General features: G+C 40.2%; 2 protein-coding genes across 2 annotated transcripts in view; both read right to left on the reverse strand.

The window, feature by feature from the left end:
- LOC138184168 (uncharacterized) overlaps positions 1-12618 on the reverse strand; it is a 353608-nt gene that overhangs the window by 74745 nt on the left and 266245 nt on the right. The window lies entirely within an intron of this gene.
- LOC138179012 (uncharacterized) lies at positions 5577-10696 on the reverse strand. Its single transcript, XM_069111418.1, has 3 exons — positions 10657-10696; positions 9165-10552; positions 5577-5677 (listed from the first exon to the last, which is right to left on the reverse strand). Exon 2 carries the CDS (start codon positions 10514-10516, stop codon positions 9170-9172), a length of 1347 nt encoding a protein of 448 aa, XP_068967519.1. The 5' UTR covers positions 10517-10552; positions 10657-10696; the 3' UTR covers positions 5577-5677; positions 9165-9169.

Here is a 12618-nt window from a genome sequence, read left to right on the forward strand (position 1 = left end):
TGTTCATTTGACAGTTCGAGACAGACTGTCCTTTTGCTCTATAAATCGAACGGATAGTTCGCGTCATTGACCATCGACATCCCCACTAGCGTACGTTCATTAGATGTACCGCGGCGGTTGGCGCGAATGGCCGCGAATTCGGCGGAAGAAGCGTGAGGATATCGCTGACACATTAGGCACGTCGGTGTTGCGCTTTGACGGCGTAGCGATTTAACAATTAACTGCGGCGATTCGGCACTCGTAACACTAACGGCAATGACCTCAGGTTCGATAACGAATCCGCGGTCAACGGGATTTCGAATTTAAAACTTTCGTCAAAGTCTAAGTTAGACTATATGTTAACAGGTGATCTCAGTCTACGGGGTTCCGCGAAAAGAAGTCTGCGTGTTCCATATATTTACCTTTTCGATGCTGAATGTGAAAGGTAAAAGTTTGTAGGTAAGCCCACCACCTGTGAACTCTGTTATTTAAATATATTTTATTAATGCTTGCCGCCAGGGACTTACAATCAGTGACGACAAGAAATTTTCGTCCACGTAGATAGTGCCGAAAATGTTTTACGGCGTTTACAACTGCCAAGGTCTCTAATTCATAGGGCGAATACTTAGATTCCTCAAGGGTAGTTCTTTTACTATAGTATTCTATTACCCTATTTATGTCTTCAACTTTATGCATCAAAATGGCACCATACCCCTTCGCACTAGCATCGGTATGTAGTTCGATCGGGTAATAGGGGTCGAACGTAATTAACACCGGCGCATTAGTCAGGATGGAAATTACCCTTTGTCTTATTATTTCATGCATATACATCCAAGCAACTATTTTTTTACTTGGAGCATGTGCAAGTGCATACAGGGGACGCATTAAATGTGCATATTTAAAAATGAATTTTCGAAAGTAACAGGCTAAACCTATGAACTGCCTAAGCTCTCTGGTTGTCGTTGGTGGGGGTAAAGAACGCAAGGCTTGTATTTTACCCGGGTTTTGACAAACGCTTCCGTTATGAATTATATATCCCAAACAGGATACCGACGTCTTTAAAAAAGAGCATTTAGAAAAATTAAAAGAAAATCCAGTTTTAACAAGTATATTTAATACAGTATCCAATCTTTCTAAAGCTTGATCTATCGAGTCGGCAATGATTAGGACATCATCAGAGTAAACAACAACGTATGAATAAACGAGGTCGCCTAAGGCATTGAGGATGGCCCTCTGAAGAACGGACGGTGCATTTTTCAATCCAAACGGCATCACCATGTACTCATAATGTCCGTCGGGCGTAACGAACGCTGTATACTGCATCGAATTAGGATGAATGGGAATTTGGTGAAACCCGCCGGCCATGTCTAGGCTAGTAAAGTATCTCGCATTTTTCAGCCTCCTAATCAAACTAATTTTAAGAGGGAAAGGGTACTGATCTGTGACCGTATTCCTATTTAGCTCCCGAAAATCGACACACAATCTGTCTGAGCCGTCCTGTTTCTTCACGAGTAACATAGGGCTCGCGAATGGTGACCTACTAGGCCTTATGATTTTTGCTGTAATTAGTTCCTCTATCTTTTCATGCATTATTCTCCGCTCTTCCTTGCTAAAGTTGTAAGGATTTCTTCGGACGGTGATGTTAGAATCGATTAAATTTATTTCTAATTGGCCCGTACTTACGCGAGTACATGGGAAATCCGCAATGAACGAATCTTTAAACTCATTCAGAATAGAAATTAATCGACTTTTATCGTTACCGATTATATCTGTATCGACCTCGATAATATTGACCTCGTCTTCCGCGGTTTTGCTACACTCACTAATTGTCTTTGTTTTATAAATAACGAGGCTGTTTCGCGTAATATTTACGCCAAAACCTTGATTGAAAATTTCATGGCCAATCATGATATCGTATTTTAAATACTTATCATCAACTATGTGGAAAGTTATGTCCAATATATATCCGTTAATACATACAGTGGACAATAGCTGACACGTACTTTTAACACGAGTATTTGCTATTCCTCGTATTACTACTATATCAGTCGTTTGTTTGCCACAAAAATTCGAGGACAGGGAACGTTTAATTAATGAGCATTCGGCTCCAGAATCGAAATAAAATGGGTAGAACTCACCCAGGTGACTTAACGTACCAGTTGGGAACTCCACTACGCAGGAGTAGACTCGACGTTCGTCATCGAAGTCATGGTTTGTCCTCCGCAGGGACGGACAATAGGGACCGATATGGTCCTCCCCACGACTCTTGAAGCAATTAACCATTGAGGATATACTTAATTTCTTCCAGGACTTTTTTATAGGAAAAGGGTCTTCGGTCTTGATATCCGTTTCAAGTGCTATTTGTTCAATGTGCTGATCTTGTGCGCTCACTTGACGAAAATTGATAGCGTTGATTACTTCCGCCATAGTTACATCTTGCCACTTCACCTTCAGGAGGGAGCGGAGACGAATGGCGTAAGCTGCCATGTCTTCGTCTTTCTGCGGTTGTTCAATGCATATACTCATTAGCGTCGAGGCTGCTGTATCTTTACCACCAAAACGCGTAGTAAAAAGTTCCTTAAACATCGGCCAGGTAATCTCTTCGCCGTTCACTATCTGCGTAAACCAATGCGCTGCAGAACCCTTTAGAGCATTTTTTAAAGCAGAAACTAGCGCGCTGTCTTGTAAAGGGTTGTCCTTCATAAGCAGATTAGCAGCTGCGCACCATGCGGCTGGATCGGCGCCCGCGATTTCAGGGTCAAAACATGGTAGCACTAGATTTATAGGTTTCGCACTCGGTTCCAGCACCAGCGTCTCAATTAACTCGCGCATGATGTTCATATGTTCTTGCACTGCTATTACCGGCACTGATTCCACTTCCGATGTCGGGTTGGCGTTGGGATTAGGGTTGTGGACGCTTGATGAATCTCCACTGGCATTAGCCATCATGGTGATACAATAAAGATAGAGTTTTTTAACACAAGTATGGATACAACCGATTTAACAATTAACACTAACGGCAATGACCTCAGGTTCGATAACGAATCCGCGGTCAACGGGATTTCGAATTTAAAACTTTCGTCAAAGTCTAAGTTAGACTATATGTTAACAAGTGAAATATTCACGGATCGCAAAGACGTCACTTAACTTGTTGACGAGACTGTTCGTGAAAGAGTGACACTCCGTCACGGTGACGCTGCAGAGGAAAACTACGATGGGGTGTGTCTAAGGGCACGACATCATCGGATTCGTGGAGAAAAGTCTTCGTTCGGAAAGTGAGGGAAATTAACGCTGTTAATTGGTCAATTTCCATATTGGTGGTTAGATGCTAGCTTGAGGGAAAGTTGCTAGTGGGAAATGCGTCAACATCTGGTAATCATCTTACCTGAAGAATAGGGTCTGTTTATGGCGAGCCACCGGACAGAACCCGTTAGAATGTTTACTGTCGAGTGCCCCTACAACTATTTCTTCTTAATTCTTAATTTCTTTTTATGGAGAGCTATACTATTACCCTATACCTTTGTTAGACAAAGCGTTCATCCCTTTATTGCGGCTACGTTCGGCGACTGGTTCTCGCCCCGAGCCCAAGCTCACTATCGTAAATCTCGAACAAATACAATCGGATTTTATGACGACAATTGCTTAATTACGGTTACGATTGGAATCTATATTATAATGTTAAGGGATTTTCCCAAAGTTCCGAAGGGATAGCTTCGGTGTCTTTTCACCTCCGACATATATATATGATAGATCCTCACTGCTACTAGATGCAATTAGTACGACAATGTAAATGTGGTATACAGGGTGGTTGGTAACTGGCGGTACAAGCGGAGAGGGGGTGATTCTACACGAAAAATCAAGTCGAAAATATAGAATGAACATTTTTTTTTTAATTCTTTTTTTTTTTTTCAATTTTTCCATCGAGACAACGATCTACAGTGAGATCCGTTATAACGAGACGTGATAAAGTGCACGCGTACCGAGCGAAAATTCAAAGTCGATTTTCTCGAAAACAAAGCCTCAAACGAAAAATTTTTATTCTATATTTTCGACTTCTTTTTTTCGCGTAGAATCACCCCCTTTCCGCTTGTACCACCAGTTACCAACCACTCTTTATATATGTATTTTTTTTTTTTTTTGCCTGATATAGAAACATTTTGTTCAGTTTGAAAATTGTGTTCTTTGTTGACCGCGCGGTCAGATTCGCATTCACACGCATACACGACAGTCACACCCGATCTGGACTTCACTGTCAGCACCTTAAAGATGCTTGACGCTTTTGACGCGGTTATATTCCATTCTTACATTAATGATTTAGAAATTAATTACGTGTTTAATCCGAATGTTTCCTGCATTATTGGTATTGGATACAAAAAAATATATACAGCACTTTTCACTTTTTATAGGAAATAAATATTGATTATTTGTCATATATCACGGTTACAGGACTTGATGCCTGTGATAACCTGAATAGTGATAGTATTTAAATTGAGGTGTTTGGTAGCTGATAGTGCATTCAAGGAACTACTCATGATGTTTAACGAACAACAATTTATTAACAAACGATTTAACAGACAGAGTCAACAAATAACAATTAACAGATATGATATGACAAATAACTGGTAACAATTAACAACTAACAATTAACAATTAACACCAAGGGTTCGATCGGCACGTTTGCCACGCAATGGCATTGAGGATTTGTTTATTTGACAGTTCGAGACAGACTGTCCTTTTGCTCTATAAATCGAACGGATAGTTCGCGTCATTGACCATCGATATCCCCACTAGCGTACGTTCATTAGATGTACCGCGGCGGTTGGCGCGAATGGCCGCGAATTCGGAGGAAGAAGCGTGAGGATATCGCTGACACATTAGGCACGTCGGTGTTGCGCTTTGACGGCGTAGCGATTTAACAATTAACTGCGGCGATTCGGCACTCGTAACACTAACGGCAATGACCTCAGGTTCGATAACGAATCCGCGGTCAACGGGATTTCGAATTTAAAACTTTCGTCAAAGTCTAAGTTAGACTATATGTTAACAGGTGAAATATTCACGGATCGCAAAGACGTCACTTAACTCATTGACGAGACTGTTCGCGAAAGAGTGTCTCTCCGTCACGGTGACGCTGCAGAGGAAAACTACGATGGGGTGTCTCTAAGGGCACGACATCATCGGATTCGTGGAGAAAAGTCTTCGTTCGGAAAGTGAGGGAAATTAACGCTGTTAATTGGTCAATTTCCATGTTGGTGGTTAGATGCTGGCGTCACGTAAAATAAGAAAAAGAAATAAAAAAAAAGAGATTTGTAGTGAAAAATAAAAAAAGAAACTTTATTTTTCTAACAACAATCCACTTTACAATCCACTTCCGAACTCTAGGCGTGACTTTCCAAGACTGAAGCTCTTACAATTTGACTTTCGATCGGATCCGATTACTTTCTTTTGTCATCCCTCAACATCCCCACCGTCCATGCATTTGCTAGGCGTTCGCGACCGTTGCCACGTGCTGTTTCTTCTAGAACCTTCGGTGGAGGGATGTTGGTGGAGGGTTGGGATGTTGATGGTTCATTAGGCACTTACATACATACATACATTGTTGCTGAGTGCCGCCACATCTTTATCTCCATCGTCAGTCCATCGGATTTGAAGTATGCCGGTCGTGACATACCCCCCTGGTTAGATTGATCTTGGTCCTCTAAGATCGTAGTAGAATGGAATTATTTATATGTAGATCGAAGGATATGTTTACACCCTTTTTTTCTCAGGGATCGCTATGAATTGATTTTCTGCATGTAATGGTACAAAAGTTATTTCGTTTATCTTAAATATAGCAATTTTACAATATTTGATAGTGTTCGAGAAGCTAATAATTTCAAATCAGGTTGTAGTTTTTGATCGTGAATTGGTTGGGTTTGTTTACAAAGCGTAATTCCTATCCCGTGAATTTAAGGCAACTGATTAGGAGTATTATTACTAGTGCTAGGGTCAGTATTATCCTGAAAAAAGTACGCTTTCAATCGGTTACCATGTATCTTTTTCTTAGCATTGTCGATAGAAATAATGTGATAAGGAGTTTTCACATCGTTAATCCTGTAGGGTCCTAACCATTCAATGTCCAACTTATCTCTTTTATGGTCGTTGTGAATTAAAACAAAGTCTCCTTTCCTAAACACGGTCTGAGTTTTAACAATCTTTCTTTCTTGGTCTCGCTTGTACCGTTGCTTATTCTCAATAAGTGTTTTGTGAGCTGTTTCCCAATATTTATTCAACTGTTTTTGCCAAAGTGAGTACATATCATCATAGGTAAGTGTGGGGAATTTGGATATTGCGGAAGGTAAGTTAGCTTTTCGCCCAAAGGTCAATTCAAAGGGAGAGAATCCTGTTCCTTCATGTTTCGCGGTGTTGTACCCTAAACAAATGAAATTAAGTACTTCGTCCCATTCTTTGTCATTGTCGTGTAATGCAGTACGAATTAAATCTTTAACTGAGGCATGTGTTCTTTCGAGGGATCCGTTACTCTGTGAGTGAAATGAAGTTGTCTTGACGTGTTTGATTTTAAAAGCTTCTTCAAATTTCGTCATTAAATCGCTAACAAAATTTTGTCCCTGGTCTGTTAGGATCGTTTTTGGTGCCGAAAATATGTAAATATAGTGTTCAATGAGCGCGTTAATTATGGATTCAGTTCGTTGCGTTTTAAGGAGAACTAGTATCAGATATTTCGTAAGTTCATCGTGAATTGAAAGTATGTATTGGTTTCCGCGTTTGGTTTTCGTCATCGGTCCTATGATGTCCATAGCGATTTTGTCGTTAGGGTTAAGTGGCGTGTCCGAGATTTGTGGGGATTCTTTGGGTCTGATACGCGTTAGTTTCTCCTTTTGACATGTGTCGCATGTTTTCACGAAGTTTTCTACTCTTTCTAAAAGTCCGGAAATTTTGAATTTATCCTTGATCCGTTGATACGTTTTTTGTATCCCTAAATGTCCTACGGTGTCGTTATGGTTTTCCTTTATTGCTTGTAGTATTTCGTTTTCGTCTAGTTTTAAGATGGGATTAGGCGCATAAGTAATTTTCTTGTACGTGTCGTTAAAATATATTAGCATGAGTTTAATCTGCGTTTTCTCTAATTCAGTGAAATCGTTATTTCCTATGCCGATTTTTGTCATATCTTTAAGAATTTTGTAAAGTCTTCTAATCCAAAGTGTCTCGTCGTATTCTCCTAAGTCGTTTCGAGTTAATTGGTAAAATGTTTGGTCATTCGGTTTAATTTCTAAGAGTTTCGGATTCTCGTTGTTGTCTTTCCATGCGTTGAATGAATTAGTGTGATCAATTACTAGGTCGAGGTTAACTACTTCGTCGCGAGCTACCGCGTGAACTCTAGATAAAGAGTCTGCAGCTGTGTTATCTTTACCCTTTGTATATTCGATTTCATAGTCATATTCTTCGAGTTTAAGTCTCCAACGAATCAGTCTGCTAGAAGGGTCTTTGCAATTGTGTAGCCACTTAAGAGCTTGGTGGTCGGTTCGAATAATGAAGCGTCGTCCTAACAAGTATTATTTTAATCTTTTCACGGCCCATACGATGGCTAAAAGTTATTTTTCCGTCGTGGTATAGTTTCGTTCGGGTGGATTCAGTGTTCTTGAAATGTAACAACAAGGACGACCGTCCTGTGACAGTATTGCTCCTAGTCCTTCGTTACTTGTGTCGGTAGTTAAGGTAAAGGTTTTGTTAAAGTCTGGATAAGCTAATATTGGGAAATTACAGAGTTTGTCCTTTAAAGTATCAAAGCTCGTCTGGTGTTTGTCAGTCCAATGGAATGGTGTGTCCTTTTTTGTTAAGTCTGTAAGGCTCTTCGCGATTTTGGAAAAGTTTCGAATGAATTTGCGATAATAACCTGCTAAACCTAAGAATGACTTCACGTCCGTGGCATTGCGGGGTAATCGAAAGTTTTTTACAGCGTCTAATTTCTTGGGGTTTGGTTTAACTCCTTCGGATGAAACTACATGGCCTAAGTATTCTAGTTCCGGTTTTACGAATTCACATTTGTCCGGTTGCAATTTAAGTCCTAATTCCCTGAGTCTCTGAAATACTATCGCGAGGTTTTCGTTATGTTCTTGAATCGTTTTTCCGAATATCACTATGTCGTCCAAATAAACAAAGCAGTGTTTTCCTACAAGTCCAGTTAAGGCTCTGTCCATTAATCTTTGAAAGGTAGCGGGTGCGTTTTTAGGTCCGAATGGCATTCGATTGAACTGAAAATGCCCTTGCGGTGTCGAAAAAGCGGTATATTTTTTAGATTTCTCGTTCATTGGAACTTGATGGAATCCTGAGGATAAATCAAGTGCCGAAGAGAATTTTGCGTTTCCTAGTTGTGTTAATATGTCGTCTATATCAGGTAAAGAGTAAGCATCTTGTTCCGTGAGTTCATTTAGTTTCCTGAAATCGATAACTATCCTCCATTTCTGTTTTCCTGAGGCATCTAATTTTTTCGGAACTACCCATACCGGAGAGTTATAAGGGGATTCGGATTCTTCTATAATATTTTTCTTCAACATGTCTCCTATTTGTCGCGAAATCTCGTCACGGTGACATTCCGGTGGTCTATACGATCGTGTGTTAATAATTTTGTCTTTGGTTAACGAAATTGTGTGCTGAGTTAAATTAGTACAGGGCAAAAGATCGGTTTCTAAATTAAAGATGTCGATATAATGGAGAATAATCTTTTCGATGGATTCACGGATTGGTTTTTCAATGTGATCTGTTCTCACTAGGCTTTTTAGTTTTGATACGTTAGAAAAGTCATGAGAATTTTGAATATTGCTAGAAATTTCAATGTTTTGCTCACCAGTGTTGATAAAACATACTTTAGTTGGTTTGCCTTCCAAATAGATTGTTTGAACTCTGTTTTCTCCAGGAGTCAAATGTATTGGTTTCTGAAATAAAATGGTTTTGTCGTTTAATCGGATTTTGTCGTTGGATATTGAATAATTATACTTCTCTAAACACGGTAGCCCAATGATTCCGTCTTCGATAATAGGGAAATTGTTCGGTACTATGTGAAAAATGTGATTTTGTCCAAAAATTCGTTTCGTTACGTATTCGTTAGTTTCGTATTTGTCTCGTCCCATAGAAAATTTTTGTTTAAGCCCTATTTGTATCGCGTTGACAGTGTTGTTACGTTTCACCAGGTTTATCCCTGCTCCTGTGTCGACCAGAAATACTCGCTCTTCGGTTCGGGTTGACAAAAATATTGCGAGTAGTCTTCCTGTGGCGATGTTGACTCGTATGTCTCGTACGGTTCGTCCATCTCCTGGTTCGATGTTGTTTCCTGTATTTCGTCCCTTTTCTGGACTGCCTGAATCCTTGCGGGTGGTCGATCGCGCTGGCTCGGTGGTAGAAAATTTTGACACTTGTTGGCAATATGTCCCAGTTTTCCGCACTTGAAGCACTTGATCTGCGCGCGTTCAGCAGGTGGTCTATTTTCTATTTGGTTAAATGTAGCAGGTTTCTCAGCTACTGGCGTGTTAGGCGATCTTGATGGTACATTAGATCGTCTTACCTGCATTAGCTGGTTGTTGGGGCGATTACTAGCGAAAGGTAAGCGATTACATGACCAATTAGGTTGTCGTTCTTCTCGCAAGTAGCGTTCTACATCGGCTGCCTTTTTTTCAGCTTCCGCAAGATTCAAGGGTTCACTGCTTAATAGTATTCGCCCTATGTCGCGTCTGAGTCCCATTAGGTACACACGAACAGTCTTCTTCGTGATTTCTTCGGTCATAATTTTACGTGTCAGTGGTTGTGGGTACTCATTGGTTACTGCGTACAGCAAACGGTTGAGTATTCTTCTAAACCGAATATTAAAACATTGCACTGATTCCTCGCTCCCCTGTCTCAACTCTCGCAATTGTTCTTGGTACTCATCCGAAGTCACTTGTGCTGCTAAATTATTTCTCAGTGCGTCGTACAGATCACTGTAACACTCAATAGGAATGTTGCGAATACTTTGGGCTGCTTTCCCCACGATCTTTTCCACTTTTATTGCTTTTAGCAATAGATCTTGCTCCATACAGCGACCCTTCATACTTCTCACTTCTTTGATGAAGTCTTCAACTCCTACATCATCATCTCCGTTGAGCGTTGGGATGTAGTGTATTGCATCCTTAGCTCGTAGAGTGGGAGGAGCGGGCGGAAAATAGCCTCTTTCTTCCACCTCGGATTGTTCGATGTCGAGGTGGACAGGTGGGATGTCTGGAGCTGCTAACCCCGACAGTTTGCGTGCTTTTGCCATATTCCCGGAGCGATTGATTGCTGTCGATGCACTTTCATTGTCTTCGGTGATAATGGAAGCAAAGTCATCGGTCGTAGGGGATTCGAACCCAGTCCGTAGCGCTGCGACGGTTTTCCCGAGATTCTTGATTTCTGCTGTCCTGTGTCTATTCTCTTCGTCATTTTGCATAGACACACGTAACATTTCCTCTCGTAAAAGGGCAATGTTCTCGTTCTGTTTCTGAATACTGTCCCATATTGCTCGCAACATTGGGTCAGTTGAGGTTGAAGTTTGAGATTCCTTTGCCTTACACATTATTGCGCTGATTTTACTATTTTCAGACGAAGACGAGTCTTGGCTACTGAAGCTAAATTTTCTTTCACGGTAACGTACAAAGGAATCCAGTTTACCTTTTATTGTCACTTCACTTGGTCCGTGATAGTTACTTTGTTGTTGCGGATGACCGTAGTCCCAAATAATTCTATCATCCATAGATGATGAATGTCTTTTGGTTTCCGAACAAACACTTTTCACTATCCTGGCAGGATCGCCAAAATGTCACGTAAATAACAAAAAGAAAATAAAAAAAAGAAATTTGAAGTGAAAAATAAAAAAAGAAACTTTATTTTTCTAACAACAATCCACTTTACAATCCACTTCCGAACTCTAGGCGTGACTTTTCAAGACAGAAGCTCTTACAATTTGACTTTCGATCGGATCCGATTACTTTCTTTTGTCATCCCTCAACATCCCCACCGTCCATGCATTTGCTAGGTGTTCGAGACCGTTGCCACGTGCTGATTCTTCTAGAACCTTCGGTCGAAGGACCGTTGGGATGTTGATGGTTCATTAGGCACTTCAGCGATATACATTGTCGCTGAGTGCCGCCACATCTTTATCTCCATCGTCAGTCCATCGGATTTGAAGTATGCCAGTCGTGACACTAGCTTGAGGGAAAGTTGCTAGTGGGAAATGCGTCAACATCTGGTAATCATCTTACCTGAAGAATAGGGTCTGTTTATGTACAACTATTTCTTCTTAATTCTTAATTTCTTTTTCTGGAGAACTATACTATTACCCTATACCTTTGTTAGACAAAGCGTTCATCCCTTTATTCGGCGACTGATTGGCCTCGAGCCCAAGCTCACTATGATAAATCTCGAACAAATACAATCGGATTTTATGACAATTGCTTAATTACGGTTACGATTGGAATCTATATTATAATGTTAAGGGATTTTCCCAAAGTTCCGAAGGGATAGCTTCGGTGTCTTTTCACCTCCGACATATATATATGATAGATCCTCACTGCTACTAGATGCAATTAGTACGACAATGTAAATGTGGTATACAGGGTGGTTGGTAACTGGCGGTACAAGCGGAGAGGGGGTGATTCTACACGAAAAATCAAGTCGAAAATATAGAATGAACATTTTTTTTTTAATTCTTTTTTTTTTTTTCAATTTTTCCATCGAGACAACGATCTACAGTGAGATCCGTTATAACGAGACGTGATAAAGTGCACGCGTACCGAGCGAAAATTCAAAGTCGATTTTCTCGAAAACAAAGCCTCAAACGAAAAATTTTTATTCTATATTCTCGACTTCTTTTTTCGCGTAGAATCACCCCCTTTCCGCTTGTACCACCAGTTACCAACCACTCTTTATATATGTATTTTTTTCTTTTTGCCTGATATAGAAACATTTTGTTCAGTTTGAAAATTGTGTACTTTGTTGACCGCGCGGTCAGATTCGCATTCACACGCATACACGACAGTCACACCCGATCTGGACTTCACTGTCAGCACCTTAAAGATGCTTGACGCTTTTGACGCGGTTATATTCCATTCTTACATTAATGATTTAGAAATTAATTACGTGTTTAATCCGAATGTTTCCTGCATTATTGGTATCGGATACAAAAAAATACATACAGCACTTTTCACTTTTTATAGGAAATAAATATTGATTATTTGTCATATATCACGGTTACAGGACTTGATGCCTGTGATAACCTGAATAGTGATAGTGTTTAAATTGAGGTGTTTGGTAGCTGATAGTGCATTCAAGGAACTACTCATGATGTTTAACGAACAACAATTTATTAACAAACGATTTAACAGACAGAGTCAACAAATAACAATTAACAGATATGATATGACAAATAACTGGTAACAATTAACAACTAACAATTAACAATTAACATCAAGGGTTCGATCGGCACGTTTGCCACGCAATGGCATTGAGGATTTGTTCATTTGACAGTTCGAGACAGACTGTCCTTTTGCTCTATAAATCGAACGGATAGTTCGCGTCATTGACCATCGATATCCCCACTAGCGTACGTTCATTAGATGTACCGCGGCGGTTGGC

This window comes from Bombus flavifrons, chromosome 1 (assembly GCF_040668555.2).
Source record: "Bombus flavifrons isolate JBK064 chromosome 1, iyBomFlav1_principal, whole genome shotgun sequence".
In the NCBI taxonomy this organism is placed as follows: Eukaryota; Metazoa; Arthropoda; class Insecta; order Hymenoptera; family Apidae; genus Bombus; species Bombus flavifrons.

Excerpts from the sequence above, each read along its gene's own strand:
- LOC138179012 (XM_069111418.1), bottom strand. The coding sequence starts at position 10,516 with ATGTTGCGAGCAATATGGGACAGTATTCAGAAACAGAACGAGAACATT.